Raw genomic sequence first — 25,994 nt, 5'->3', positions numbered from 1 at the left:
CAAAGCCAGTTCCAGAACAGGCTCCAAAGCTACACAGAGAAACTGTCTCAAAAAACCAAAAAGAAATCCCCACTAGACATGTCCCCAGGCTAACATGATGTAGACAATATGTCTAGACCCCCCTGCCCAAGTGATTGTAGTGTGCCAACCTGACAAAAGACCACCACAGCTGAGAACAGAAGAGTGGGTCTGATTTTCAGTCCAAGTTAGTTTGCATCTTTTAATTAATGAATGAAGACTGTTTGCACTTGGGAGTATCGATAGAAATATGCTAGCTGCTGTAATTGTGTTTTATCCTGGCTTAGATTATTGCTTTCTTTCTCTTCTATCTGTGGTAGGGGTTTCTGGCTGTGTTGGACTTGATGGACCCTTTTCTAGCTCTCTTGTTCATGCAGTTGTATGAAATGTATTCTTCTGAAGTCTCCCGTCTTTTTTTCCTCTTTGTGTTTAGGGCTCCTTTAAGTGTTTTCCCGCAATGCTGGCTTGGTGGCCATGAACTTTTAGTTGGTGCTTGTCTTCAGCTGTCCTCATTGTTCTCTCAATTTTAAGAGAACTTCACTGGATATAGTAATCTCACTCACTTGGCAATTACTACTTTCAGAACTTGCAATACCACTATGTTTTCTGGCTTTGGGGGTTTCTATTCGGAGGTCTGGTGTTATTCTGATGTTTCTGTACACAATTCACTGTTCTCTTAGGGTTTTTTAGGGTTTTTTGTTGTTGTTTTTTGAGGCAGGGTAGGTAGCCCTGGCTGTCCTAGAACTCACTCTGTAAAGCTGCCTGGCCTCAAACTCATAGATCCACTTGCCTGTCTCCTAAGTGCTGAGATTAAACACAGAGAAGCCCTGTCTCAAAACAAAGCAAACAAAAACCACTATAACAATAATCATTTTTCTCAAAACAGGTGCTTATAAGCTTAAGTTTTTCCTACTTATTTTTCCGTCATCACCCAGGTTTCCTTCTGAAGAAACTGATGTTAACAGCCTAACTTATCATTTGCTTAGTATGAGTATATGGCAATTATACTGACTTTTTAAGTCTTTAAATTCATTTTATATATCTGGTGTTTTGTCTTCAGGTGTGTTTGTGTACCACAAACATGCCTGGTGCCCAAGGAGGCCAAAAGAGGGTGACAGATCTCCTAGGACTGGAGCCACAGTTGGTTCTGAAGCACCATGTGGGTATTGGGAGTTCAAACCGGGGTCCTCTTAACTGCTAAGCTACTCTCCAGCCTCTGACTTTTGATCTTTGATGTTGCATGTAGAAATTCAACTGAATCCCGATAGGAATTTGCACACTATCTTAGATTACACATGCACACATATGTTCTCTCTCCCCTCCATTCCCACGCCTTTCACCACTGGGACGATCCACAGCAGCTGTGAAAATCAGGGGTGTCAGCTGTGGTGGGACGTGGCTTCCACTTCACGCTCTTGTCTCAGTTTTTGGATGTTAATTACTGGTCCTGGGGCTGGAGAGTCAGCTTGACAGTTAAACCACATAATAATGCTCTTGTCCAGGACCACACCAGGCAGCCTGTCACTCCAGCCCCCAGAGGATCCAATGCCCTCTTCTGCTCTCTGCAGGCACCCCTATATACATGAGCACACAAGTGTGCGCACACATAAAAACCAGGTATTTTTAAGTTTGCCCTATTTTGCTAATAGTATTGGTTTTCACTAAATCATTCCCTACACCTGTTGAGTTGATAAGCATTTCATTTTCCTTCCTGGTAAATGTGCTGAATCAGATCAGTAGTCCCAAACGCTTCTACACCAAGTTATTTCCAGGAAGAAGAAAAAAGAACCTTTTGGTAGTGAAAATATATTTATTTACTTTATTTTTAATACAATAGCTGCCAGCAATATACTGGTGTTGATGTTCCAGAGAGAAGAAAGAAATTGCAAGCATTCTGTGCTCAGCTTCATCCCTACCCAAGGAATTCTATAAAGAACACTCCAGTCCTGTTCAGCATTGTGGCTTGGGAGATGAATTTCTATGGCTTGGACTTAAATTTTTTCCACGATAAAATAATTTTAGTTGCCTCCCACTTTGGTAATTATAAAGATGAACCTTTAGAAGTCTACCTTGAGTTTCTTAACAAATGCTCCAGCGCTCGCTCTCTCTTTTACCCAAATGACTATTGCCAGCCTAAGACACTGGTGAGTCCACTGCCACTTGAGGTGTGGACCAAAATCTTCACTAAAAAATAATTTCTACTTCCCCTCACTTTTACTTTGTAGATCTTTCCGAAGTGGGTTTTTAAAAAAAAAAAAATATGAAGAAATAAATCCTATCTACATGCAACTCTGGCGAGACTCTGTAATAACTCAGCAGAAGTATAAATGCCTAAATTCTAGTGCTGATCCTCCTAGTGCACTACCACAAAATCTCATAATGGTATGCAAACTGCTCTGGAAGCTAATGTCACTGAGAAAATCTTATTTGCATTGTATTGGAAATCTGTATCTATAGAACAAAGGGAGGTATAGTAGTTAGAACACTGAGGCTTTCCCACTGTTTAATAGTTTCTCAGTATCCACTCAGAACCCCCCTCTGAGGTGAAGGGCTTGTACAGGAAGGAGGATAAACACAAAGGGAGGAGTCACTGTGTGGACAGGAGACTAGATGGTCCCTGTATTCCAGCCCCACACTGCACCAACTGCACGGGATCAACATTTCCAACCTTTCAATCACGGTCTGTGCACAGATGCAGCAGTGAGCGCTTGCTGTGAGCCTTCCTTTTTATAGCTTTTGTCCATTTACCAACCAATCTCAAAGTTGTTTGACTTTCTTCATATAAAACTAAAATGTATCTCTCTACCAAGAAAAACAGTTCTGCCTTTGTCAAAACCAAGGCAGGCTTCCTTTCCTTGGACATCTGGAGACAGCAAGAGCAACCATGAGGCAAATTAGGAAGCCATGGAGAATGAACACCCAAGGATGGGCATCTCATGCCAGCTTCAGCGCATCCTCTTCACTGTCCTGGCTCTACCTCTAGTGTGAGAAGCCCTCCCTGCAGTCACTTGCAGAAAGAGCAGGCATTCATTCTCTGGAATCTTCCTCATGAAAGATGCAATCCCACCCAAGGATAAGTTGTCACTGTGTAAAGATGGGACACTTCTGGCCCATGGAGACACTGCAGGGTCAAAGGAGAAGAGATAGTTCCTCTCTCTGGAACCAGACATATCACCTCACAGTGTTTGCAGCCATGGGTACTCACAGCCTGCCAGCAGTAAGGGTGAAAGCTGTGGCCGAGGCATCTCCCTGAGCCACAGGGAGACCTTCCCTTTGTGCCCATGCTAAGGGAATTAAGTTTTAAAAGGGAGCTGCTGATGAGTCAGATGCTTCCATAGAGCTGGTGTTTATTTACTGTCTGCACACCAAAAGGGAAGGCAGGCCGCCTTAAAGCAGTGTAGTGTGGGGTACAAAGCCTGTGGGAGACAGCACTTCTTGAACAAGTTACATTAAAAAAAAAAAATCACCAAAAACGTAGTATGGTCACAAGCAGGCTCTGGAGGGCTACTCAGAAAGTCCACTTTGTTTGGGACACAGCAGACCTCTCCTTTTACCAACTCATTCCCTTTTGTTAGACTTGAAATAACTGTCAGCTTAGACTTCCTTTAAAAAAGGAGAAAACAAGCCAGACATGGTGCAGGCTCATAATCCCAGCATTCAGGAGGCAAATGCAGGAGGACTGCCACAACTTTGAGGCCATCTTGGTTCACCTACCAAGCCCCAAGGCTTCAGAGAAACATCTTATGTCAAAACAAATGGCAAGAAAAAAAAAAAAAAAAAAAAAAAAAGAGTGACATTCCTCAGTGTGGCCACTGACATTAGGCAAAAGTGTGGGAAATAAACACTCACTGTGCACACTCACTATGAACAACCACAATTTATCCCAAGAGTCGTGAAGGACCTCCCACTAAGTCTAATGCAAATGGAGGTGGAATGGGAGCATGTGACCTATGCTTCATGGGAGCTTAAGAAGGGCAAGATGATGCATTCTACCACCCCACCCCAGAGAATCCGCTTTAGGAGAAAAGTGTACTTGACATTTCAGTAAGCTGACTCTGAACCGGATTAACTTCTGAGTGATTCGCATGCTAGTTACAGAGCATGTTGCAGTGTTGCTCAAAGACAGGAAGATACACCTTCACCCAAGAAAGGGGCTTTTTACAAGAGGGAGATGGGGCTTGGTACGGCTCAGAGACAGAGGCTTGTCAGGCCTGGGCTCCATCCCAAGCACAACAGGGAAAGGGGTGGGGGTGGGGGGTAGAAGAAAAAACCTGTTACAATGCAGGCAGCGATGATACTGTTGCAAACATATGCACGGCCCTGGGTGAAACCCACAGCAGATAACACAATAGAGAACCCACCCATCTACTCTTATCATTTTGAGAATTTTCAGTTTCTACAAAGTATCAGATGTTATGATTTATACAAATGACACATTTTAGACAAAATTAACTATCTACCAAGAAACCAGCAGTCTCTCTACAGAAGGCTGTCAGTCTTCCAGAAAACAACACCCTTCAGCACACTCCAGGACAGACTACACTGAAACGGCATGTCCAACACAGTAGCAATCCTTCCATATATATTCCTTATTCAAAATTACAACTCTCCCCCAACACATAAATATTCTTTGTACCATGCATTGTACACCAGTGTGGGGCCCACTGATGTCACGGCTACTATTCTAATGGTTGAACACTTGAACACTGCACCTCAAGTCTGCCATCTACACACTGTGAATGCACATGATGATTGGGCTCCAGCGTGACAGCAAACTGCCTCTCGTGTGACGAGCTTGTGGTGGAGTACCTCCGAATTGGAGGAGAGCAGATGGGCAGGGCAGGTGGGCCGGATAGAGGATTTTAGAATAATACTGCTTAGGAGTGTGTATTGGAGATAACTACTACACTTTGTCTATCTTTAATCCTAGTCTTGAGTAACTGCATGTTCATGCAAAATACACTTCTACTTTAGAGGAGGCAGAGCAGTCTGTTAGGAAAGCGTATTTTGGGGGAATCTGAAGGCATCTCGCTTGAAAGTGCTGTTTACTTGGTAAGTCTCTTGGCGACATCGCTGTATGCGATTTCCACCTCCTTGTCGCTGGGACAGGTGTTGGTGAACTCATCCCTGCTGTAGGCGTTTGTCAGGTATCTCCAGATACCTGTCATTCCTTTAGGAATATCAAAGTTGCGGTACTTTTTGGCCACCACCTGAAATACAAGAGATCAAGAGTTACACCTACCTTAAAAGTCTCCACACTAGGCATGTCTGACTGAAGTGACTATTAATTCTGTGAACATTGTCAACACATTCTAGGGGCGGGAGCTCTTCCAGAGGACTACAGTTCTGTTCCCAGCTCCCATGTTGGGCAGCTCACAACTGCCTGTAACTCCAAGAGAGAGGAAAGGTACCCCCTGCTGGCCTCCAAGGTTACCCAGGCGAACATGCAAGCACAGAGAGCAAAGCTACACCTCACATGTAGAGTAGGACTGCCTGCTACTCCATGCTCTTGGAAATGTGACAGTCAGTGGCTATGGAAGCCTGCCCTGGACATGGGGAGATGGCTGAGTATAATCACTGGGTAAATATTTTTTAAACACATACTATTTTAAGTTTGTTTTCTTCCTTTTTTGGTTTGGGCTATTTTTTTGGAACAGTCTCGTGTTAGTTATGTTGACTTTGAACTCTTGATTCTCCTGCCTCCATCTCCCAAATTCTGGGATTGCATAGCAGCTTCTAAAACCGTTTTTTCTTGTCTTAGATCTTTACTACATTACTAATGCTCATTTAATAATTTACTATGGTGTCTCATAATAACCACTTGGCATTTTTGGTTTTTAATGAAAAGGGCCAGGTGGTGATGACCACCAAACAGGATTTGACAGTGTCAGTCCAGTTCAGAGTTACCTATTACATCTTTGAGTTTGTGTTCAATCATAGGAAAAGAAAAAAAAAAAATTCTTGCTCAAGTCTCATTTTTTTTTTTCTCCCTGAGACAGAGTCTCATGTAGCCCATTCTGGCCTTGAGAGTCCTGAACCTCCTCCCTCTATTTTCTATTGAGCTGGCTCTAGGACGTGCTGACTCTGTCCACTCTGGCTGGATGGAGAATGGCTTCCGTGAGGAGAGCACTGCTCCAGGCAGCACCCCTACTTCCAGCAGGCCTACCTTGACAATGTGCAGCTTGGGCAGCAGGTTGCAGTCTGCCAGTGTCATCTCATCGCCATCCAGAAATCTCCGTGTGGAAAACTTGATGTCCTCCATACTGTTCTCATCAATTTCGTCAGGGAGGGGAGAATTCAGATACTCATCCAGTTTCTGAAGCGTCTTCAAGAGCCCCCTCTCCAGTGCTGAAATAGATGGGACACTGTCAGAGAGGAAGCCTGACTCTGAGCAGGGGTTGTGCTGCCTTCACTTGTACCCTCAGCGCCTGAGAGCAAGACAGAAGATTCCCATCCCCGGAGCTTGCCTGCACAATCATTCCCACAGGGTGTAAACAAATCAGAGTGGTATCTATTTTTACCAACCAACAAATGCCCGCCGCCCCCCTCAAAATGATGCATCCCAGCCCCATTGATATTTAAACTGCAAAGATAGGTGGGGAAAGCAAATTATTAATTCACAGCTAGGAGAAATCCTTGCCGAGATGGAGAGCATGATTCTGTTCACTGGGAACTTTTGGATTTACCTTGAAGAAATATGTCAAGGGGTACCAATGCCTGAGCAGACAACCTGAACAGAAAGCCTGGGAGCCTGGGGTCTTACTCTGCCTTGTAACACTCAGAAGCACAAGTTCAGACTGGATAGTCAAAGCGACAGTACTGAACTAGCAGCCTCCTTGAGAGCCAAGAAGACTAGATGCTATGACTGCTAAGCCATTTGCATGCACCTGGAAAGCCAAAGTCAGTTAGCCTTAGAAGAAGGAGCTGGGACATTACAGAAAGAAAAATGCAACAACAGACAGAGCCTCCACTACCCCCTTCCTTTTGTTGTTGCTCTGGTTTGGAGACAGAGACAGAGACAGAGACAGAGAGAGAGGGAGGGAGGGAAGGAGGGAGAGGGAGGGAGGGAGGGAGGGAGGGAGGGAGGAGGGAGGGACAGAGTGTTGAACTATAGCCCCATCCTTTCTTTTACATCCTAATCCACTACCCCATAATTCTCAAAATTAATGAAATCATACTAACATCTGGTAAAAAGATAAAATAAGGTTAAATACCATGATCTCATTCATGGTAATACATACATGTGTATGAACAATGTTGGAGCCTTTAAATCAAAAAGTATTACACGCTTCACATCAGGTATTTCACTAGCAACATAAATCCACCCTACCCCAACACTTCTTCCAGTTGCTAACTCTCTATCCATCCCTTGGTCTCTCTATGGCAACAGACACAGTCTTCACTATGTAAGAACTTAGAGGTACCAAAAGATGAATGAATTTAAAAGACAAAAAGTAACAGAGTCCAGAAGTCATGTGAACAAGGAGAAAATAAGTATTCAACAAAATATAAATGGATTCGTGTAAGCTAAGTGTATGTAAGAGTTTGGTCAGAAGCTGGAGGAACTGTTTGGGAAGGATTATGAGAAGAGGCCTTTTTGGAGAAGGTGTGTTTCTAGGGGATGAACTTTGGAGGAATCAAGTCCATGCCATTCCCGATGTCTGCCTGTCTTTCTCTTGGATCAGACTGAAGCTCTCAGCCAGTGTTCCAGCATGACACCCACCTGCAAGCTTGCTTCTATGCTCCGCTGTGATGACCAGGGACTATCCCTCTGAAACTGTAAGCCCCAATAAATTCCTCCTTCTCTAAGTAGCCTTGGCCTTGACATCTTAGCACAGCAACAAAAAAGTAAGACACAGACCTTTTCATTCCCTTAGGCTGACCTGGTAGTGAGGAAAACACTCAGAAATGGTGACAGCGAGCACCCTTTTCTAGCTCCCAATCTCAAGGAGGAAGTGGAAATCTTCCACTATTTCCCAAGTTTGGTGGTTGCTATTTTCCAAAACTGGTTAATAAATGTGAGACACCTGAGGAACTTTGTGCTTGCCGGTAAGTATCTATGGGGGAAGACTGGAGCGCCAATTGTTGTACAACACAGAAAGTCCCCTTTAAAATGTAAAAGGAGAATGAATGAAGTTTCTACTTAAGTAAATACCATGTTGTATTTGTACACTGGGTATTGCTGTGATTTGTATAATAAAAAGCTAAATGGCCAATAGCTAGGCAGGACTTCTGGGCAAAAGAAGAAAAAATAATTGAGGCATACAAGAGATGCCATTAAGGACTGGAGAGGTTAGGAGCACTGACTGTTCTTCCAGAGGTCCTGAGTTCAATTCCCAGCAACCACATGGCAGCTCACAACCACCTGTAATATGATCTGGTGCCCTCTTCTGGCCTGCAGGCATACATGCAGGCAGAACACTGTATACATAATAAAAATAAATCTTTAAAGAAAGAGACGCCATTGAAACTCCAACACACAGAATGGGAGAGAGGTAAAAAGCCATGTGGTGTAGATAATAATAAAATAATAGTAATAATAATAATAATAGTAATAATAATAATAATAGTAATAATAATAATAATAAAAATAAAAATATGGGTTAATATAAGTTATAAGAGCTAGTGGGACAAGCCTAAACTATAGGCTGAGCTTTCATAATAAGTCTCCCGTGTCATTTTTTTTTCTTGTGAACTAGCTGCCCAAAGAAAAATCTGATTACAGACGGATGACAAGCATATAGATCTGGATTCATCAAGGGCACCCTCACTATTTCCACAATCAAGCAGGAGGGTTGTTTCTGTTTTGTGTTTGTGTTAGGATTCAGGCACTATGCTGGCCTGTCAAGCAGTGCCCTGGCCAGCCCAGGGTCCTATGGTTGCTATGTCACTGGAGAGTCTGCAAGCAGGTGCAAAGGGTTAAAAGGCAAACACTGCCCACTTCTGCCCTCTCTTTTCCCACTGTTCCTCTGAAGGGGCAGACAGTACTCCCCGCCCCTTTCTCCCCATTCCCTTCCCTTTCCCCCAACAAAGCTTCCTACTTAACAAGGTCCATCTGCCTGGCATGTTTGTCCCTTGCCCTTGTGGGATCTGGCCATGGTTCCACCTCATGCGGTATTATAACATTGGTGCCATGACTTGGATGGTTCTCCTGGCATTTCCTCCTGTCCACTGGCAGTCTGAGGTACGCTGGGATCCTGTACCTACCACAGTCTGGTAAGACTGCTCCAACCCCCCCCCCCCACCTCTGGCCATACTTCCATAAGGACTCACATCGTGATCGTGGTCTCTCACTGTTTTTTTTTTTTTTTTTGGCTCCATTAAAAACCCCAGGACCGACCATGTAACTCTCGGGTAAGCCCTGGCCCGACTTTATGCTTGATGGACCACAAAAAGTCAGCCTGTGCCATCTCATCTGATCCTCCCTTGATCTTCCAGGACACCAGAAGTTAGGCATTGGATCTTACCTCACTCATGGAAATGGGCCTACCCCCTTCCAAAGGGCCACTTAACAGCACTCCATATCCCCATATTTCACAGGACTTTTACAACTTCCACCATCTATCCAATGGCTGAAAGGTGTACCAAGCTCTTTCTGTTTTTTTTTTTTTTCCCTCTGTTTCCTTTCCTTGTCTGTCTGCCTCTCATCTAGCTACAGTGGGGTCCCACCACCTCCCACTGTGACTAAGCCTGTTTCGGAGTGGGATCTTCCTGTTTCGGAGTGGGATCTTCCTGTTTCGGTAGGCATCTCATACTCTGTGTATGGTGTGACCACTCGTGTGTGATTCTAAATGCCTGAATCCTAACAGGTTTTTTTGTTTGTTTGTTTGTTTTTTAGAAAACAGACAGCAGAGGGTGCTAGAATTCAGAAATAAATTTGGGGAATTATGTGCACTCTGCTGGACCTGGAGACACAGCAGTGAATCATCATTTAAAAATAAAAGATTGAAAACACACAGCAACAGATACTACCTTCTACTACCTTCTGGTAATATTATACAGGCCGATGGTAAAGTATATATAGCTAAAACACGATACATAAATTATTGTTAGTAATATAAACTAATGAGAATCCAGGGTTAGTAAGGAATCAAAGGCATGATGAAAATCTTTTTATGGTTGTACTTAAAAGAAAACAGCTGGGCAGTGGTGGCTTAGGCCTTTAATTCCCAAGCACTAGGGAGGCAAAGGCAGGCAGACCTCTGTGATTTCAAGGCCAACCTGGTCTACAGAGGGAGTTCTAGGACAGCCAGGGCTACACAGAGAAACTCTGTCTCAAAGAACCATTGAAAATGGAGAGAAAAATTAGTAATAATTTATGGTTCATCATAAGGTATGATCAACAGAAAAGATACAAACAGGCACTAGGAGGTTCCAAAGACAGTGCTGGCCAATGAAGTGAGTGAAGTCCTCAGGAGGGTAAGGAAACACCAATACTAACTAACCACTGGGAGGCAGTAGCGGGTCACCAGAAAGTGATCAGTCTGCAAGTTAGTTACGGCTGTTCCTCTCTTCTCTCCAAGAAGTTATTAAAAACAAAGAGCAATACAGCATACACAGCTTAAAATTGATTATGAAAATAAAAGATAACATTTTGGCCTATGCAAATATAGCAAAATTTTAAAATTCAGACACCCATGAGTCAGAAATGTATGATAATGAACATTTTGAGGTTAGTGGAAATACAAACTGGTCAGACTTTGAAATTGTGGCAAAAGTAAAATGCATAGATTTTCTGGACAAGGTGGCACAAGCCTGTAGTCTATGTCCAGGAGACCTGAGGGCCACATCCTAAGATGCCATCTCAGAAGAGGAAGAAGGGCTCAAGCCTTCCCACATCTATTTGGAATCTAGCTCAAGGACAGTCACTGATAGCACAGTCACAGCCAAAACCCCTTGAGGCCATCTACAAGGTCGAAATGGGAAATGGCAGATACAAGTCCTATTAAATAAGGAGTATCCCTAAATTCCTGAGGCCAACTTGTTTTGCCTGGAAGGACTGGGGTGGGGGTGGTGCAATTCATGGTCTCCTCCTGCCTCAGCCTCCTGAGTGCTGGGGTCATGAGTGGCAGGAAGCATTCTTAATACATAATAATGTAAACATCACAACAACAGTTTTATATAAAATAATTCCAGCCACCTTGGATCCATTATTGAATTCAATACTGAAATTATATTGAATTTACTCTCCAATTATAAGTCAGAGGATCAGCAGAAGTGTCTTCTGGACATGATAGGATGCCTGCACTCATGAACTCACAGCATCTGTGGTCACTGCACAAGACAGTTAGCATTCCAGCATGGGAATGGGGGAGACGATGAGCCCTGTCCCTATCTAAGGAACTCCTGACAGCTGATGGCTTCTGGGGGAGGGAGAGTCAGTTTTCTTTAAAGGTGTGACTCCTGGTAGGTCACCCAGGCTCCAGGGGATGGTACCACACCCAGGAATATATAAACAGCACAAAGTGTAATCAGTGGGTTATTTTTAAAAATGAAGTTATAAGAGTGGGGAGATGGGGGTAAATCAGGCGGAGTTGGTGGGAGGAGAGTGAATAGGATCAAAATACACTGGGTGCATGGATGATAGTCTCAAAGAATAAAAAAACATATGAAAAGATTATCCCTGCACAACCTTGGCTTTTCCAATAAGCAAGACTTGCTCTATTACTTCTATGGTTTGAATGAGCAGACCCAAGGCAGAAGTGCGAGTGTGACATAAAACATTTCTGCTGTTAAGATGTATACATCAACCTAAGCACTGCCCTGGGCCCTAGCCCATTTTCTATCTGTGGGGCCCAGGGCAACTTGGTGCCCACCTGCCACCTGGCTGCACTGCTGCCCTACCAAGGCTTCATGGAGACCAACCAGATAGTAGGCCTGAAGTTTCAGTTTACCCTGGGGCAAGTTGGGACCTCCTGGGCACCACCCAAAAACTGACCATCCAAGGGGGAAAGTACCTAAAGTTCCAAAGGAAATACCCCATCCCCTTTCACCAAGACACCCCTAGATAAATGCCAGCCAATTAGGGGTCCTGAACCTTAGAAATCCCTCACCCCAACCTCTGCTATGATAAAAACCCTCTCTCAGCTGTCAAATCACTACATCAGACAGAGTCCAAACTCAAGCTTGAATAAAGGCTCTTTGCTTTTACATACTAGATTCAGTCTCCTTGTTGGTCTTTGGGGAACTCATTGATCTGGGCATTACACTCTAGACTAATGTTGATCTAGACAGCTAAGCCCTTAGAATTAGTTCCTATAGGTCTTCAAACTCTTCATATATGCTAGATTTTACAAGTATTTACTTACTAGGCTAATAAACCAAACTTGTCAACGAGAAAGTGACAATCCACTTCTGTAAAGTGCTGGTATGTGGGTGTTGGGAGATGGATGCCCTGCTGCCTAGGCTTATTAAAAGCATGCAATTGCTCTCAGCAGACAGAGAACTGGAACAGACACACAGGGGACACCCATTCAACTCAAATATAATTTGAAAGTGTTTTCTAAAGTCTCAGGGCCATGACAGGTCCCCATGGGAAAAAAGTAGCTTGGCAACTCAAATTCTTATTTACCGATAGGTACTGACTATAAATAAGGCCTTGTAGGCCTTGTTCATTAAGTGCTCTGTCCTTTTCACACTGGTTGCAGCACTCTAAAGACAGTAGGCGTAGGTGGCCACTTAAGGCAATAACAACTTGACAGAAAAAAAAAAAAATAGAGTACAAAGTTATACTTAAGTGAGTCACTTTCTCTTTCCCCAGCCCTCATCCCACAAGGCAAAGGAAAACTCATTTTATTCTCCTCTTCTCCCCATCATGTAGTAAAACAAATCCAACCAATTCTCCAGCCCTCAAAAACTGCACACAGAAATAAAGCATAACAACTGTGAAAGAGCACAAAGGGCTGGTCAGCTAGCAGACCCGGGTATAAAAACCAGCTTTGTGAAAACATCGACCTGCACAAGCAGGGAGCAAAACACACACTCTGGGAAGAAGGGACTCCAACTTAACCATTTGCTCAGGGTGTAAACTGCTTAGAGAGAAACATTTTTAGTCAGGGAACCAAACAGCTAATTACTCAAGAAAATTGCTTCTATCCAAGGCAGCCACTGGAACACATTATAAAAATAGATGTAAGAAAGGCTTGGGCATTAAAACTGACCCCCATTCTCCCTCACGGAAGAAACCAGATATCAGAAAGGAACCCCCCCCCCCCCAATAGCTGAACACTGAAATGCAGGGAAGTCAACAAGTGCTTCACTTTAGGTATTTGCTGCTATTGACAACACTGATCGTCATCCCCCAGCTCCAGCCCACAGGCTACCAGAGCCTTTGGAGCCCAGGCCAAGCTGCCTATAGCCAGAGCAGACTCAACATATATTCAGAGGGCAGGTTTTTGTCTGTTTATTTATTTATTTTTTTTTTGTTGCTGTCCTAAATGTTCGGGGTTTTTATTTGTTTTCTGACAGTTTCATGTAGCCCAGGCTACACTGTATCTATACTACTAAACGGGTAACAATGACCTGAAACAAAACCTCTAGTTTTATGATATAAAGAAATCTGAAGGCTGGTGAGTCTAATCACCTTCTAAAGGCCACTCCTAAAACTGCTCCTGAACAGCAATCAGCACACAGAGACACCACAAAACACAGGCACATAGGCTGCCAGTACCCACAATAAACAAGTGACTTAGTAACCAGTCAGTTAGAGCCAAAGCCATCTATCTCATCACCACAGCCACTCTGCCCACTGCTCTGGCTGTACCTTCAGTGCTCAGCTCCATTCCCTTGAGGTAAATTCCTCAGTGTCTGAGAACTCAATGGCCTCCTATCTCACATCTACCAGACTCCAGGACTAGAGCTGGGAAAGCAGCAATTTCACCCTCCCTGACGACAGATCTGAAAATTACAGCAAAGCCTGAACTCCACACACTCAAACACTCAATGTCATCCTAATAGGTCAAACTGTTGTGTGCAGTTTTGTTTCATTTTGCTTTCTGTTGTGACAATCCAATTTAAAATCCTTTACCTTCATTAGCCTCTGGCCTTGAGTTCTTGATGTAAGCAGAGAATTTGGCAAAGATGTCCATTCCAGCAGTGTTTGATTCTGGGTGTTTTGGTGAAAGCTTTAAGTACCTAAAGAGAAAAAGTGATACTAGATTACATATACTTCCAGAGAAATTACCCCAAATCCTATCAATCAGCAAGCCACTGTGCAGGTGATACCAGACATCTTTGAACAGTTACTGATCTAAGAAATGCCACCATCTGTTTTCTATGGTAGTTTTAAAATGTTTTTCCTCTTAGACAACAAAAGCTCTGCACGGTGTTTTTGTTCACATATTAATATTCTTGGCAGTCAACGGGCATCCACTCCCCACCTCCATTTAATGATTAGAATGCTAAGGAAATGGCTTGTTAAAGGGCCAGGAGAACACACAGGAACAGATGTCCTAGAACAAGACTTCTCAAGCAGGCCATCCAAGGGAGCTTCCTCGGTGGAAGGAACGTACCCCACCTTCACCTCCAGTGTGGCAACCACTAGTGCCAGGGGACTATCAGAGCACAACTTTAAAAGAACCACAAAGAAACAAAGCCAGTCACACTCAAATTCTCAGCAGACGGGAGACACAGCTCCCACAGCTGGGTGCTTAGTATGCCAGGCACTGGCCTGGTGCTGTGCAGCAGCATGAGGGAACCAGACAGCAGGAAGAGCCCAGGCTGGTCAAGCATCTTGATCATCCACAGCCGGCTGAGGACAAAATAGGAGGTGGATCATTTGCTTCCAAACAGCACCCGAGCCTTTCCCATTCCCTCTGTGCTAAATATGCTATAGTATTTAGGACAGTAGTGCTGCACAATAAATACGAAGGATGTCAGACTTTATACTGAACCCTGTTTTGTGTTGTGACCAAGTTTTCAACTTTAAGAAAGCCATGACACACCAGCTTTAAACAGGCATTACATGTTTAAATTTCAACTGCACATATTCAGCGTGTTTCTTCCTTAGAAATGGGAAGTCTGTGGGAAAAGCTGGGCTATTCCTCCTTCCCTCAGCAGGGTTTGCTTCCTCTCAGAGTCTGGGCTAGAGACACTTAGGCCCTGAGCCCTACTTCAGAGAATATCAATCAGCTGGTCAGTCCTGGAAAATAAGGTAAATTTTCACACTAAACTACTTATTTCAACTTTCTCTAGAGGATGCTGTCTGGTCTATTTCCCTTAAATTAAAATGAAGGGAAAACAAAATTTGAAAGAAACTGTATTACAACAAAATGTTTTCTTTTACTCTCTCTCTCTCCCCTTCTCCCCCCCCCCTCACACACACATTTACTGTATACACACTATAAATATATATTTCCCAGGCTTACCTGAGTGCTGGAGTCAACATATTTTATTTACATTTCTTCTGCTTACTATTGTAAATTTAGTAAAGGCTTATCTTCTAAAAATCTCAATCTCAAAAATCAAAACAAAAAAATTAAAAAAAAAAAAAAAAAAAAAAAAAAAACCTCAAGCTGGTTTCCTTTTTAACAGGTCCACCTAGTCTCCAAATTTCTCAATTTTTAACCCTAGAAACTTATTCCATAAGCATTACCATCAAGTATTTTAGTGAATAAATCTAATGAGTTTATCTGAATCATACATGTGCATGAATGTTCTTCCTAAGTACAGAGCTCTCTCCCCACCACCTGAGTGGAGACAGTCACTCCCAAGGTCAGCATCCCTGGATTTTCCCTGACTCTGAAAACCAGCTTACAGTGGCAGTGTCGGCAACAGCACCAAGCATCCCAGCAGAGCCAGTACGGAGAACACAGTGCCTCTTCAGTGCATCCATGTCCTCCTCTAGCCCAGTGTGCAAAATTAGTCCTGCCAGGGATGACAGTGTACACTGTGATGCTCGATCTGGTGAAGCTGAGGCAGGAGGATCATGAATTTGAAGCCACAAGACAAAATACAATGACCTGTCTTCTATAGAGCCTCTGGAGTTACACACTGACATCTATCATCTTCTGTTCCAACCTTTCATCTCTAGTAGCAAAGCACAATTTAGTCAAAAACCCAGGTTTGGGGCCAGAGAGACGGATCAGTGATCAAGAGCATTTGCTACTTACTCTTGCAGAAGAGGACACAGATTCCATTCCTAGGACCCATGTGGAGGCTCACAACCACCCATAACTCTAGTTCCAGGGGATCTGACACCTTCTGACCTCCACAGGCTCCTGCACACACAGGTATACACACATATACAACCAGGCGCACACACATAAACATTAAATTTAGACCTGCAGTTTCTTACAGAAAAGTTCTGTGTATTCAGCTTTACGCTGGTGGCCACATCTCAGGAAATGGCGGTGTGCCTGCATCTGCCCTGCAGGGGTGGGATCACAGTGCTCAGGGCTCCAAGCACTGCCTTTGGACAGGCTGGTCTACCTGCTAGGGCAGTTCTGCTGTCCAACCCCCTCATCCCTACAGGGCTTCATACAAACACAACACAGCATGAAGAGCATTCGTTAGGCCTGGAGTGAGCCGCAGCTACACAAGTGAGTTTGAGCCAGTCTTAGACTACAGCAGACCTTGTTTTTTTAAGGAGGAGGAGAGGAAGGAGGATGAACAACAAAAATAAAGAGCCTGTCTATACAAACCTTTACTCAGAAACCCTTCAGGCTATAAATAAAAAGAAAAATGCTCTAGAAAACTTAGTACACTATGAACACTAAAACAAAAAGACTTTGTGTTTAAACTGAAAGAAAAATCCATCTCCAGGTATAGCAGCTTTATAACCTGCCCAAATAAAATGGAGATAAAATTGCTATGTAAAAAAGAACAAGTTGCAGCCAGCACTCAGGAAGCAGAGGCAGGTGGAACTTTGAGTTTGAGGCCAGCCTGGCAGCCAAAGCAACATAGTTAGGCCCTGTCTCAATAAACACATAAATAATAAAAAGAAAAAGGAAGACTGACAAATGTTTATTTCCAAGGTCCAATTCAATACAATGGATGTCAAGAAATCAGAATATTTTGGTTTTAGCTCTATTTTTCCCTAGTATCTATTTCTTCTGCAAACTATAGCAAGAAGGAACAATAAAAATTGACTTTTTTTGCTGCTGAGAAGTAGAAAACGTAAGAAAATGTTTGCTTGGCCAAAGTGGATATACCACTTTACCCATGCATTGATTTAAAAACTTAAAATAAGGCTGGAGAGATGGCTCAGTGGTTTAGAGCATTGGCTGTTCTTCTACAAGTCCTGAGTTCAATGCCCAGCCCTCACATGGTGGCTCACAAATGTCTATAATGGAATACAATGCTATCATCTGCTGTGTAAGATACAAAACCTTCTATTCTATCTGTAGCTTTAATTTCCATTACAATGCTAGTAGGACTGAAGAGTTTAGAATAACTTAGGGAATGCCAGACACCCTGCAAAACTGCCCCAGAGCAAATCGTAGGGCTGGCAGTACCACAGCCAAACTAGATTTTTCCAACTGAGTGCAGCTGGAACCTGTCCTGCCCACCAGTAGCCAGATTAGGGACTCTCTAGCTTAGACTGATTCCAGCCTTTCTTAGGATGGCCAAGCAGAAAGCCCATCTGACACTGATGATGCATGAATCTTACAAGGCAGTCCTGGTTATCCCAAATTTAATGCTGTGAGAATCTAAAGGCCATCAAGGAAGAGTGTCTGGAGACAAAGACTTATTCAAAGTGGTTGTGCTATGTCCAAACATTCTGATACTCACTTGGGGGGACACAAGACTTCTTCAAGAAATTCCTCAATCTTATTTACATCCGTTTTGACTTCGCTGTTGAAGGTTATAAACGGTGGGTGGGTCCCAGGAGCCAAGTTCTGCAGATCTGCAGGCTTCCTGTAGGCAAAACAGTGGTCAAGATGAGATCACTTTTCATTCTAAAAAGGCAACAACAGCAAGTTCTCAGGCAGTTTGTAAGAACGAGCAAGCCCCCATGTTTGTCCCCTAAGTCTAAGAGTTGCACAGTACTCTAATCAGCAGCAGCCCCATACATGGCACATATTGTGTGATGAGAGCATTCAGAGTCACTGATTTGCCAGTGGTGGTGGCGCACACCTTTAATCCCAGCACCCAAGAAGCATAGGCAGGCGGAGCTCTTGAGTTCAAGGCCAGCCTGGTCTACAGAGTGTGAGAGTTCCAGGACAGGCTTCAAAGCTACACAGAGAAACCCTATCTCGAAAAATGGGGGTGGGGGGTTGGGGGCGTTCACTGATGTATCAACCAAAAGATGAATCCTTCATCCTTGGGCCTGGAAAGAAGGCTCAACAGTTACGCATATGTATGGCTCTTACAGAGGAGCCAACACCCAAATAGGCAACTCATCCACCTGTAACTGCGGATGCAGAAGATCCGACATGCTCTTCTAGACGCCATCGGTGCCCACACTTGCACACACAGGCACATAAACACATGGTTAAAAATACAGAAGTAAATATACTTTAAAAAGATAAAAACAAAGTCCTTCATTCTCGTCCCAAATCCAATAGGTTGCTTAAAGTTGGTGGTAAAATGAGGGGCAAAGACTTAAGTCAACCTGCAGCTTCAGCTGTGACACTACCTACCTCTGACCAGGGCCCATGAGCCAAACTTCTCTACACCTGAATTCTTTCCTAATTTTCTTTGTTTGCTTTGTTTCAAAGTGGATATAAAACAAAGAAGAGCAAGCAAGCTCCCACAGTTCTGAAGTATAAGAAGAAATCCTGATCCCTTTACCATCTCCATACGAGTCAGACTAACGACGCAGAAAGATGACAGGGAGGCTATCTAGTCTCCCAATATGTAAAAGATGATGTGAACAAGGTAAGAAATAGCACAAAATAGATAAAATACGCAGTGTGTGAAAATACCTATGCTTTGAAAGGACTTGTCCAAATTGATTTTAAGTCATCAGAAGATTAAGTAAAGTCAGGAATGGTAGCATACCCCTTTACTCTCAGCAGATCTTGGTGAGTTTGAGGCCAGCCTGGTCTACATAGCTAGCTCAAAGCTAGCCAAGGGTATAGAGAGAGACCCTGTGTCAAAACAAAGATTAAGTAGAAATAGGCCCAAAGACTTATGCAAGAGGCAGGAGGGACTACAGAAATGGCTCAGCAGTTAAGAGCAATGGTTGCTCTTCTAGAGGATCTGGGTTTGAATTGTAGTACCCACATGCTGGCCAAGAATTAGCCAGTCCAAGGGGATCTGATGCCTCCTTGTGGCCTCCACAGGCACTGCACTGACATATACACAGGCCAAACACCCATACCATAAAATGAAAATAAAATCTAAAAAGAAAAAACTGGCAAGAGGCAACCTGGGAGTGGTGACAAACCTACAATCTAAGTATTCAGGAAGCTAAAACAGGAGGATCATCCCTGGCCAGTCTAGCTACCACTCTAAGAACAAAGACAGTAAAGTCTCAAAAACAATCGCGGTAATAGAAAAGCTAGTGGCCACATGGTTAAAACTACAATTACTAAAGAAATCAAAATGTAACAAGGAAGACATTTTCCTACTAGAAAAAGCTAAAAATATTGTGAAACACTGATAAAGAAGGCTAAACTTTATGATTCTAACCATCAACAGCAAGGCCTGTTGCTCCTACCTGGCTAAAAGCTGGCCCAGCATCAGCGTGTAGGGAGATTGGTGTATTGGTAGTGACAAGACAAAGAAGTCATAAAGCACCATGTCATTCACCCTGATCTAACCTCGCTTCTGGGACATATATTCCTCAAAGCCACCTAAACTGAACATGGTGGCACACACCTTTAATCCTAGCACTCAGGAGGCAGAGGCAGGTGGATCTCTATGAATTCCAAGCCAACTAAGGCTAAATAGAGACTCTGTCATTAAGGGAGTAAAAAAAAAAAAAAAAAAAAAAAGCCAATAAACAAAGTGAGATCTAAGAACCTTTTGTTTTTCAGCCCATGTTTAAAAAGTCACCTACTGGAGAGATGGCTCAGAGGTCAAAAGTGTACACCGCTTCCAGAGGACCAGAATTCAGTTCCTAGCACCCACATGGGGTGACTCACAACCACCTGCAACTCCAGCTCAAAGGGATGTGATGCCTCTGGCTTCCTAGGGAATTGCACTCATGTGCACATATCCATACACAGACACACATGATTACAAATACTAAATAAAGCATCCTCATAGCCCCATGTGGGCTGACCTGACATGTGTAACCCCAGCACTCAGGGGGCTGAAGCAGAATCACTTAGCTACAGATCAGCCTAGGCTGTTATAGAGTTGCAGGCCAGCGTGAGCCACAGATGAGAGACAAACAAAAGGAAAACATCCACAGTACCTGGAGACATACATCAAGGGAACTAGGATGGAAATGTCAGGAATTACTTTAAAATATTTCAGAAGAGACTAAGAATGGAACAGCACAAAAATGATAATAAATTCTGGTGACTGAATTGGAGGCATGGAAAAGTATTTTCTACCTTTTTTTTTTTTTTTTAAAGACAAGGTCTCATGTATCCCAAGCTAGCCCCAAATTCGCTGTGTTCAAAGTCACTTACACCCAACCCAGCTCCAAGCTGGCATTGAACTTCTGTTACTCTTGCTTTGGCCTCCGGAGTATTGGAATTACAGGTATGGACTACCTACCATACCTGGCTAATTCTATTCTGATATTAAATTATTAAACAAGCAGCTAACAACACATCCCATCAAAGAGCCTCCCACACCATTGCAGCCCACAGAGCTAGTTATCTTTTTTTTTTTTTTTTTTTTTTTAATTAACCAGCCCGCCTGCCCTCTTCCTTCCTTCCTGACCACAAATGCAAAGAAGTTGAATTAAAAATATCTTTAGGTATATCACAAAGAATTACTTTGACATTAAAAAGGATTTCCAAAAGAAAGGATCCTACAAACTATAATTAGTCCTGCTATATCCATTTCCCCAGGTCCCATTCATGGCTCCATCTTTAATTTAGATTAGGAAAAAGGTACCTCTCTTTTGTCTACATTCTAATTAAAGATATAAAAATTAGCTGTGTTTGATGTCTTTAACCCAGAACTGGGAGACACAGGTTGAGTTCAAGGCTGGTCTATACAGAGAAATCCAGTTTCAAAACAAAACAAACAAACAAAAACGAGACTTTTAGTACTTAATTGGTTAAATTTTAACTCAGAGCACCTCCTGTACCCGGTCACTACAGTCTAGCTCTTCCAAGAAAACTATGGCACAGATGTCTATAGGAATCTCAACTGCAGAGGGGACTGCTAAAAAGTCTGGTTTGGTTTTCAATTCCATCTTTGCCTGAGTGTTCTTTACTCTGACAAGGAAAAGTTAAGCAGAGAAGGATGGTCCACACTCTCCTTTATTTAATAGTGATTAAGGTAACACTTTTACAGCTACTTTTCAAGGTAACTCAAATTAGAACTACTAACTCACCTCATTGGTGGGGGAGGGGTCTCTTAGTTCCAGGCAGAGGCCTGTTGTTCTTTCATCACTAAAACAACCACAGGTCCCTAACCTTAGTGGTCTTTGGTCTGCAAGTCATTCACTAAAGGCCCTCAGAGTCACACTATTTCTTTTTGTTGTTGTTGTTGTTGTTTTGGTTTGTTTGTTTGTTTTGAGACAGGGTTTCTCTGTGTAACTTTGAAGCCTATCCTGGCACTCACTCTGTAGATCAGGCTGGCCTCGAACTCAGAGATCCACCTGCCTCTGCCTCCGAGTGCTGGGTTTAAAGGTGTGTGCCACTACTTCCTTCTCAACTGCTTGTACAGAGTCCAGAAACTAGCAGTTCAAGGTTTACACATTTTTTAATTTTCAGTTTCAAGTTCAAAAGACTAATCAAGCAAAACAAAACCAAAGGTAATAAAATAGCATCTCATCAAACTCAAACTTCACAAAGAGGGGCCATGGAGGAAGCTCAGTGTCAGAACATCTCCCAGTGCACAAAACCTTAATCCCAGCACCACATACATGCACGCATACATGTGTGCATAGTGAAGCTAATGATAAGAAAGTTCTTTGACCAGATCATGTGCAAATTTTGACTACCTAGAAAGTAATTTCATCATTCAAAAGCATTAACTTTCTCAACATGTTTTGTTTGTAAACACATAGCAAAGTATATGCCTAAATGTAAAGTAAGAAAACATAATAAAGCCTGTACTTTTATAAATATTATCTTATGAACAGGCTAGAGTTGGATAAAAGGGAAGAAAAGGCTCAACGCTTTAAAAAAATAGCCTGTGGAAGGGACCAATGTAACTAGCTCTTATTTCCACAATTAGGCATGGCAACTTTTTAAGCACCCTGCCAAAAAAACAAGTTTCTTAGAGGACGGGGTAAAGTGAATGAAGCCTGAATAGGAGTGGGTAAAGCCTCTAACTGCATGGCTGGGTGGACAGTCACCTGCTCTACCAGTGACCAAGTAAATAACAGCTAAAGGAAGGTAATTCAAATGAAGTCCTTAGGGCTTCCACTGTCACGATAACAAAGCATTCTATAAGGGGTAGGTTACATCAGTTTTAACTTTAATGGAGTTAAGGGTTCAGTAATGGTTATGCACCTTAAGGACCCTAGTGTTCCATGTGACCCTCAACAGCCCCTTTTGCAGATGCTTTCCCAACAGTGGCTGCAGCTTGAGACAAACCATGAGGCGATGGCGGAACACTCTAGGACATCTTCTGTTTATTTCCTAAAAGGCTCTCAGCCCATATTCTGCAGTTCACTCAAGCTCATTCAAGTTTCCCCGAAGTGAGAAAAGCCAAAGCCCTGGATTCACACCTTGAATTCTGCCTCAGCTGTGCAGAACTCCAGAGCTGAGGCCTCCAGACTGTAACTCTGGTTTACTCTAGTAGATCTGACTGAAATACATTATTCAGTTCTTTCCCATTTCGTTTCTGATGAAATGCAAGAACAAAACACAAAAAACAACAAAAGAACAAGAAAGAAAGGAAAAGGGAAACCCAGTTGGAGCTAATATTGTTAAGTAACTTAAGTGACTTAATTTCAATTAAAATTTAATTCATACCACTTGCAACAACAGAAAAGCATGAGGCTGGTGGCTTGGTTCCAGTTGCTCAGTATAAAATGAGCACAGCACACATAACCCACATGGGAGCTGGCTCTTGAGGGTCACCTGTCTCTGAAAAGGAGGGGAAAGGATTGTCTCCAGTTCCAAAGCATAGCATTATATAATCAAAAACCTCACAAAGGTTAGTTAGTAGCAGAGGACCTCTAATTGTTTTGTGCTAGTTTCTTTCAGTTAGTTGCTCCTTACTTTTTACTATCTGCAGTCTTCTGGCTGACTAATGAAGTCACAGATGGCTGAGTAGTCATAGGCTCCTCCTTCCTAACCCTGTCTAGTGAGTGATTACAGGACTTCACTCATTTTTTGCTACATGTTATATTCAGCTCATCTTTGTCTACTTCAGTATCAATTTGTGAAATACACACACACACACACACACACACACACACACACACACACACACACAGTTTGTTTTTGTTTTCTGATACTGGGTTTCTCTGTGTAGACCTAGCTGTCCTGGAACTCACTCTGTAGACCAGGCTGGCCTTGAACTCCAGAGATCTGCCTGCCTCTGCTTCCTGAGTGATGGGATTAAAAGTGTCTAGCACATGCAGTATTTTAAAAATAAAGTATCACTCAATACTTCAGGACACATTTTAATAACACAATGTATAAGTAGAATTTGTATTAATAAGAGGTTTAGAAAAATATTCATTATGGGGCTAGAGTGATCTGGAGTTCAGTTCCCAACACCTACAGCAGGCAGCTCAGGGGATCCATGAGATGCTCTCTTCTGGTCTCCACATATATACGTAATTTAAAAATAAAATATTTTAAAAAATAGATAATTCACTGTTTCACAGAGAAACCCTGTCTCAAAAAAAAAAGATAAAATTTTAAAAAAGAAAAACATTCATTAATCACTTTTCTAATTACTGTTAGCAGCCTCAGGATTTACTCTCTGAATTCTCTTGGAGAGAAAAACACAAAAACATGCAGTAGCAAAATTCTCTTAGGGAAAAGGACAGAGGAAAGAAGACAGAAAGGCAGAAAAAGGCAGAAAGGCAGAAAAAGGCAGAAAGGCAGAAAGGCAGAAAGGCAGAAAGGCAGGAAGGCAGGAAGGCAGGAAGGCAGAAAGGCAGAAAGGCAGAAAGGCAGAAAGGCAGAAAGGCAGAAAGGCAGAAAGGCAGAAAGGCAGAAAGGCAGAAAGGCAGAAAGGCAGAAAGGCAGAAAGGCAGACAGACGGACGGACACACAGTATCTAGTTCAGAATCTCTGAAACTGTCTTGAGATGAACTGCAGGGCCGGTCTAGGAGTCTCAGCGGCTTCATGAAGGAAGATGAAGTTGCCTTTCTTTCCTGAATGACTAACAGCCACAGGAAACCGGCAATTTCTCTAGAAAGCCTCCCTGTTCCGTTACATTGACTCTCTGTGTGTGTCATTCATACATCTGCTGCTGAAAAGCTACCAGGAAATGTCACTCATCTCTCAACTTCAGAAAGCAGGACAAGACAGACATACATGATGGTGGCTGCTGGTTTGAGGGATGGTTGCTGATGTTGCTTGCAGTGGCTGTTTTGAGACAGGGCCTCGTGTAGCCCAGGCTGGCCTGGAACTAAAGATTCTTGCTCCTTATAATCCTGGGATTGCAGGCATGTACTACCATGCCCAGCTTGAGACACAAGAAAACTGAAAACATCTTGTGTGTCTATTTAGAAATTAGATTTTGCGCTGAGTTTATAACTCCTTTTAAAAGGCTTGGCACTATCATTTTCATGGCTCCATTGTTACATTTTAAACTACTATGAAACTACATTGAGGGGCTGGAGAGATGGCTCAAAGGTTAAGAGCACTGACTGCTCTTCTAGAGGACGGGGGTTCAATTCCCAGCACCTATATGGCAGCTCACAACTGTCTGTAACTCCTGTTCCAGGGGATCCAATACCCTCATAGAAACATTCACTGATGCAGGCAAAACACCAATGTACATAAAATAAAATAATTAAAAAAAAAACAGAAACTACATTGAAGCCTAAACAATCACAATACTCCTCCATAACAATTTTGTTACCACAGTAACCTGACTCTCAGATTATACTGTAATATAGTGGTTAATGTACTATATTACAAATGGTATGCCTATATTTGGAGAAGGAAATCATTATGACAGTGCAAGTAAGATGATTTTTTATGTTTAACATAGAACTGTACATTTGCCAGAATTTCAAAAAGTGACCTCCATTTATTCTCTCAAGAGAAAGCACATAGAAAGTCACTGGTATGTCAGATATGACTGCTTTGTTTGTTTGTTTGTTTTTCGAAACAGGGTTTCTCTGTGTAGCTTCGGAGCCTGTCCCAGTACTTGCTTTGTAGCCCAGGCTGGCTTCAAACATTACTGCTTTTCCTGATAAAAAGCTAATGTTAGGGCTGGGGAGATGGGTCAGTATAGAAAGAGGTTGCTGGACAGGTGTGAAGACCAAAGTTCAGATCCCCAGCACTCATGTAAATTCCTGGTATGACCACATGTGCCCAAAACTTGGAGAGACAGGCAGATCTCAAGAGACAACTTGGCCAAAATGGTGAGACCTGTTCTCAGAGATGGAGTTGAGGACTCAGAGGTTAAGAGAACTGGCTGCCCTGCCTGACAACCCAGGTTCAATTCTCAGCACCCACATAGTAGGCCACACACTATAACTCCAGATCTGCGGGATCTGATGTCCTCTTCTGGCCTCTGTGGGCACTAGACATGCAAGTGGTACACAGACATATATGCAGGCAAAACACCCATACACATAAAAATAAAAGAGAGCCTGTTCTCAAGGGATTAAAATGGAAAGCAATAGAGCAGGATACCCAACATTCCCCTCTGGCTGCACACACATGAAGAAAGACAGACAGACAGACAGACAGACAGACAGACAGACAGACAGACACACACACACACACACACACACACACACACACACACACAACTTTTTAAAG

General features: G+C 42.9%; 1 protein-coding gene across 1 annotated transcript in view; it reads right to left on the bottom strand.

The window, feature by feature from the left end:
- Nucleotides 1–1,808: 1,808 nt before the first annotated feature.
- Nucleotides 1,809–25,994, bottom strand: part of Clic4 (chloride intracellular channel 4) — a 60,028-nt gene continuing 35,842 nt past the window's right edge. The window contains exons 3-6 of the mRNA XM_027399668.2: nucleotides 17,749–17,874; nucleotides 14,045–14,151; nucleotides 6,185–6,366; nucleotides 1,809–5,228 (exon numbers count right to left, since the gene is read on the bottom strand). Of these exons, the coding sequence (XP_027255469.1) occupies nucleotides 5,064–5,228; nucleotides 6,185–6,366; nucleotides 14,045–14,151; nucleotides 17,749–17,874 (580 nt within the window). The 3' untranslated portion in view covers nucleotides 1,809–5,063. The remainder of the gene's footprint in view (nucleotides 5,229–6,184; nucleotides 6,367–14,044; nucleotides 14,152–17,748; nucleotides 17,875–25,994) is intronic.

The sequence above is a fragment of the Cricetulus griseus genome, chromosome 2 (genome assembly GCF_003668045.3).
Source record: "Cricetulus griseus strain 17A/GY chromosome 2, alternate assembly CriGri-PICRH-1.0, whole genome shotgun sequence".
NCBI lineage: Eukaryota > Metazoa > Chordata > Mammalia > Rodentia > Cricetidae > Cricetulus > Cricetulus griseus.
The sequence above is the reverse complement of the archived record's forward strand: the minus strand, read 5'-3'. Positions and strand labels throughout refer to the sequence as shown.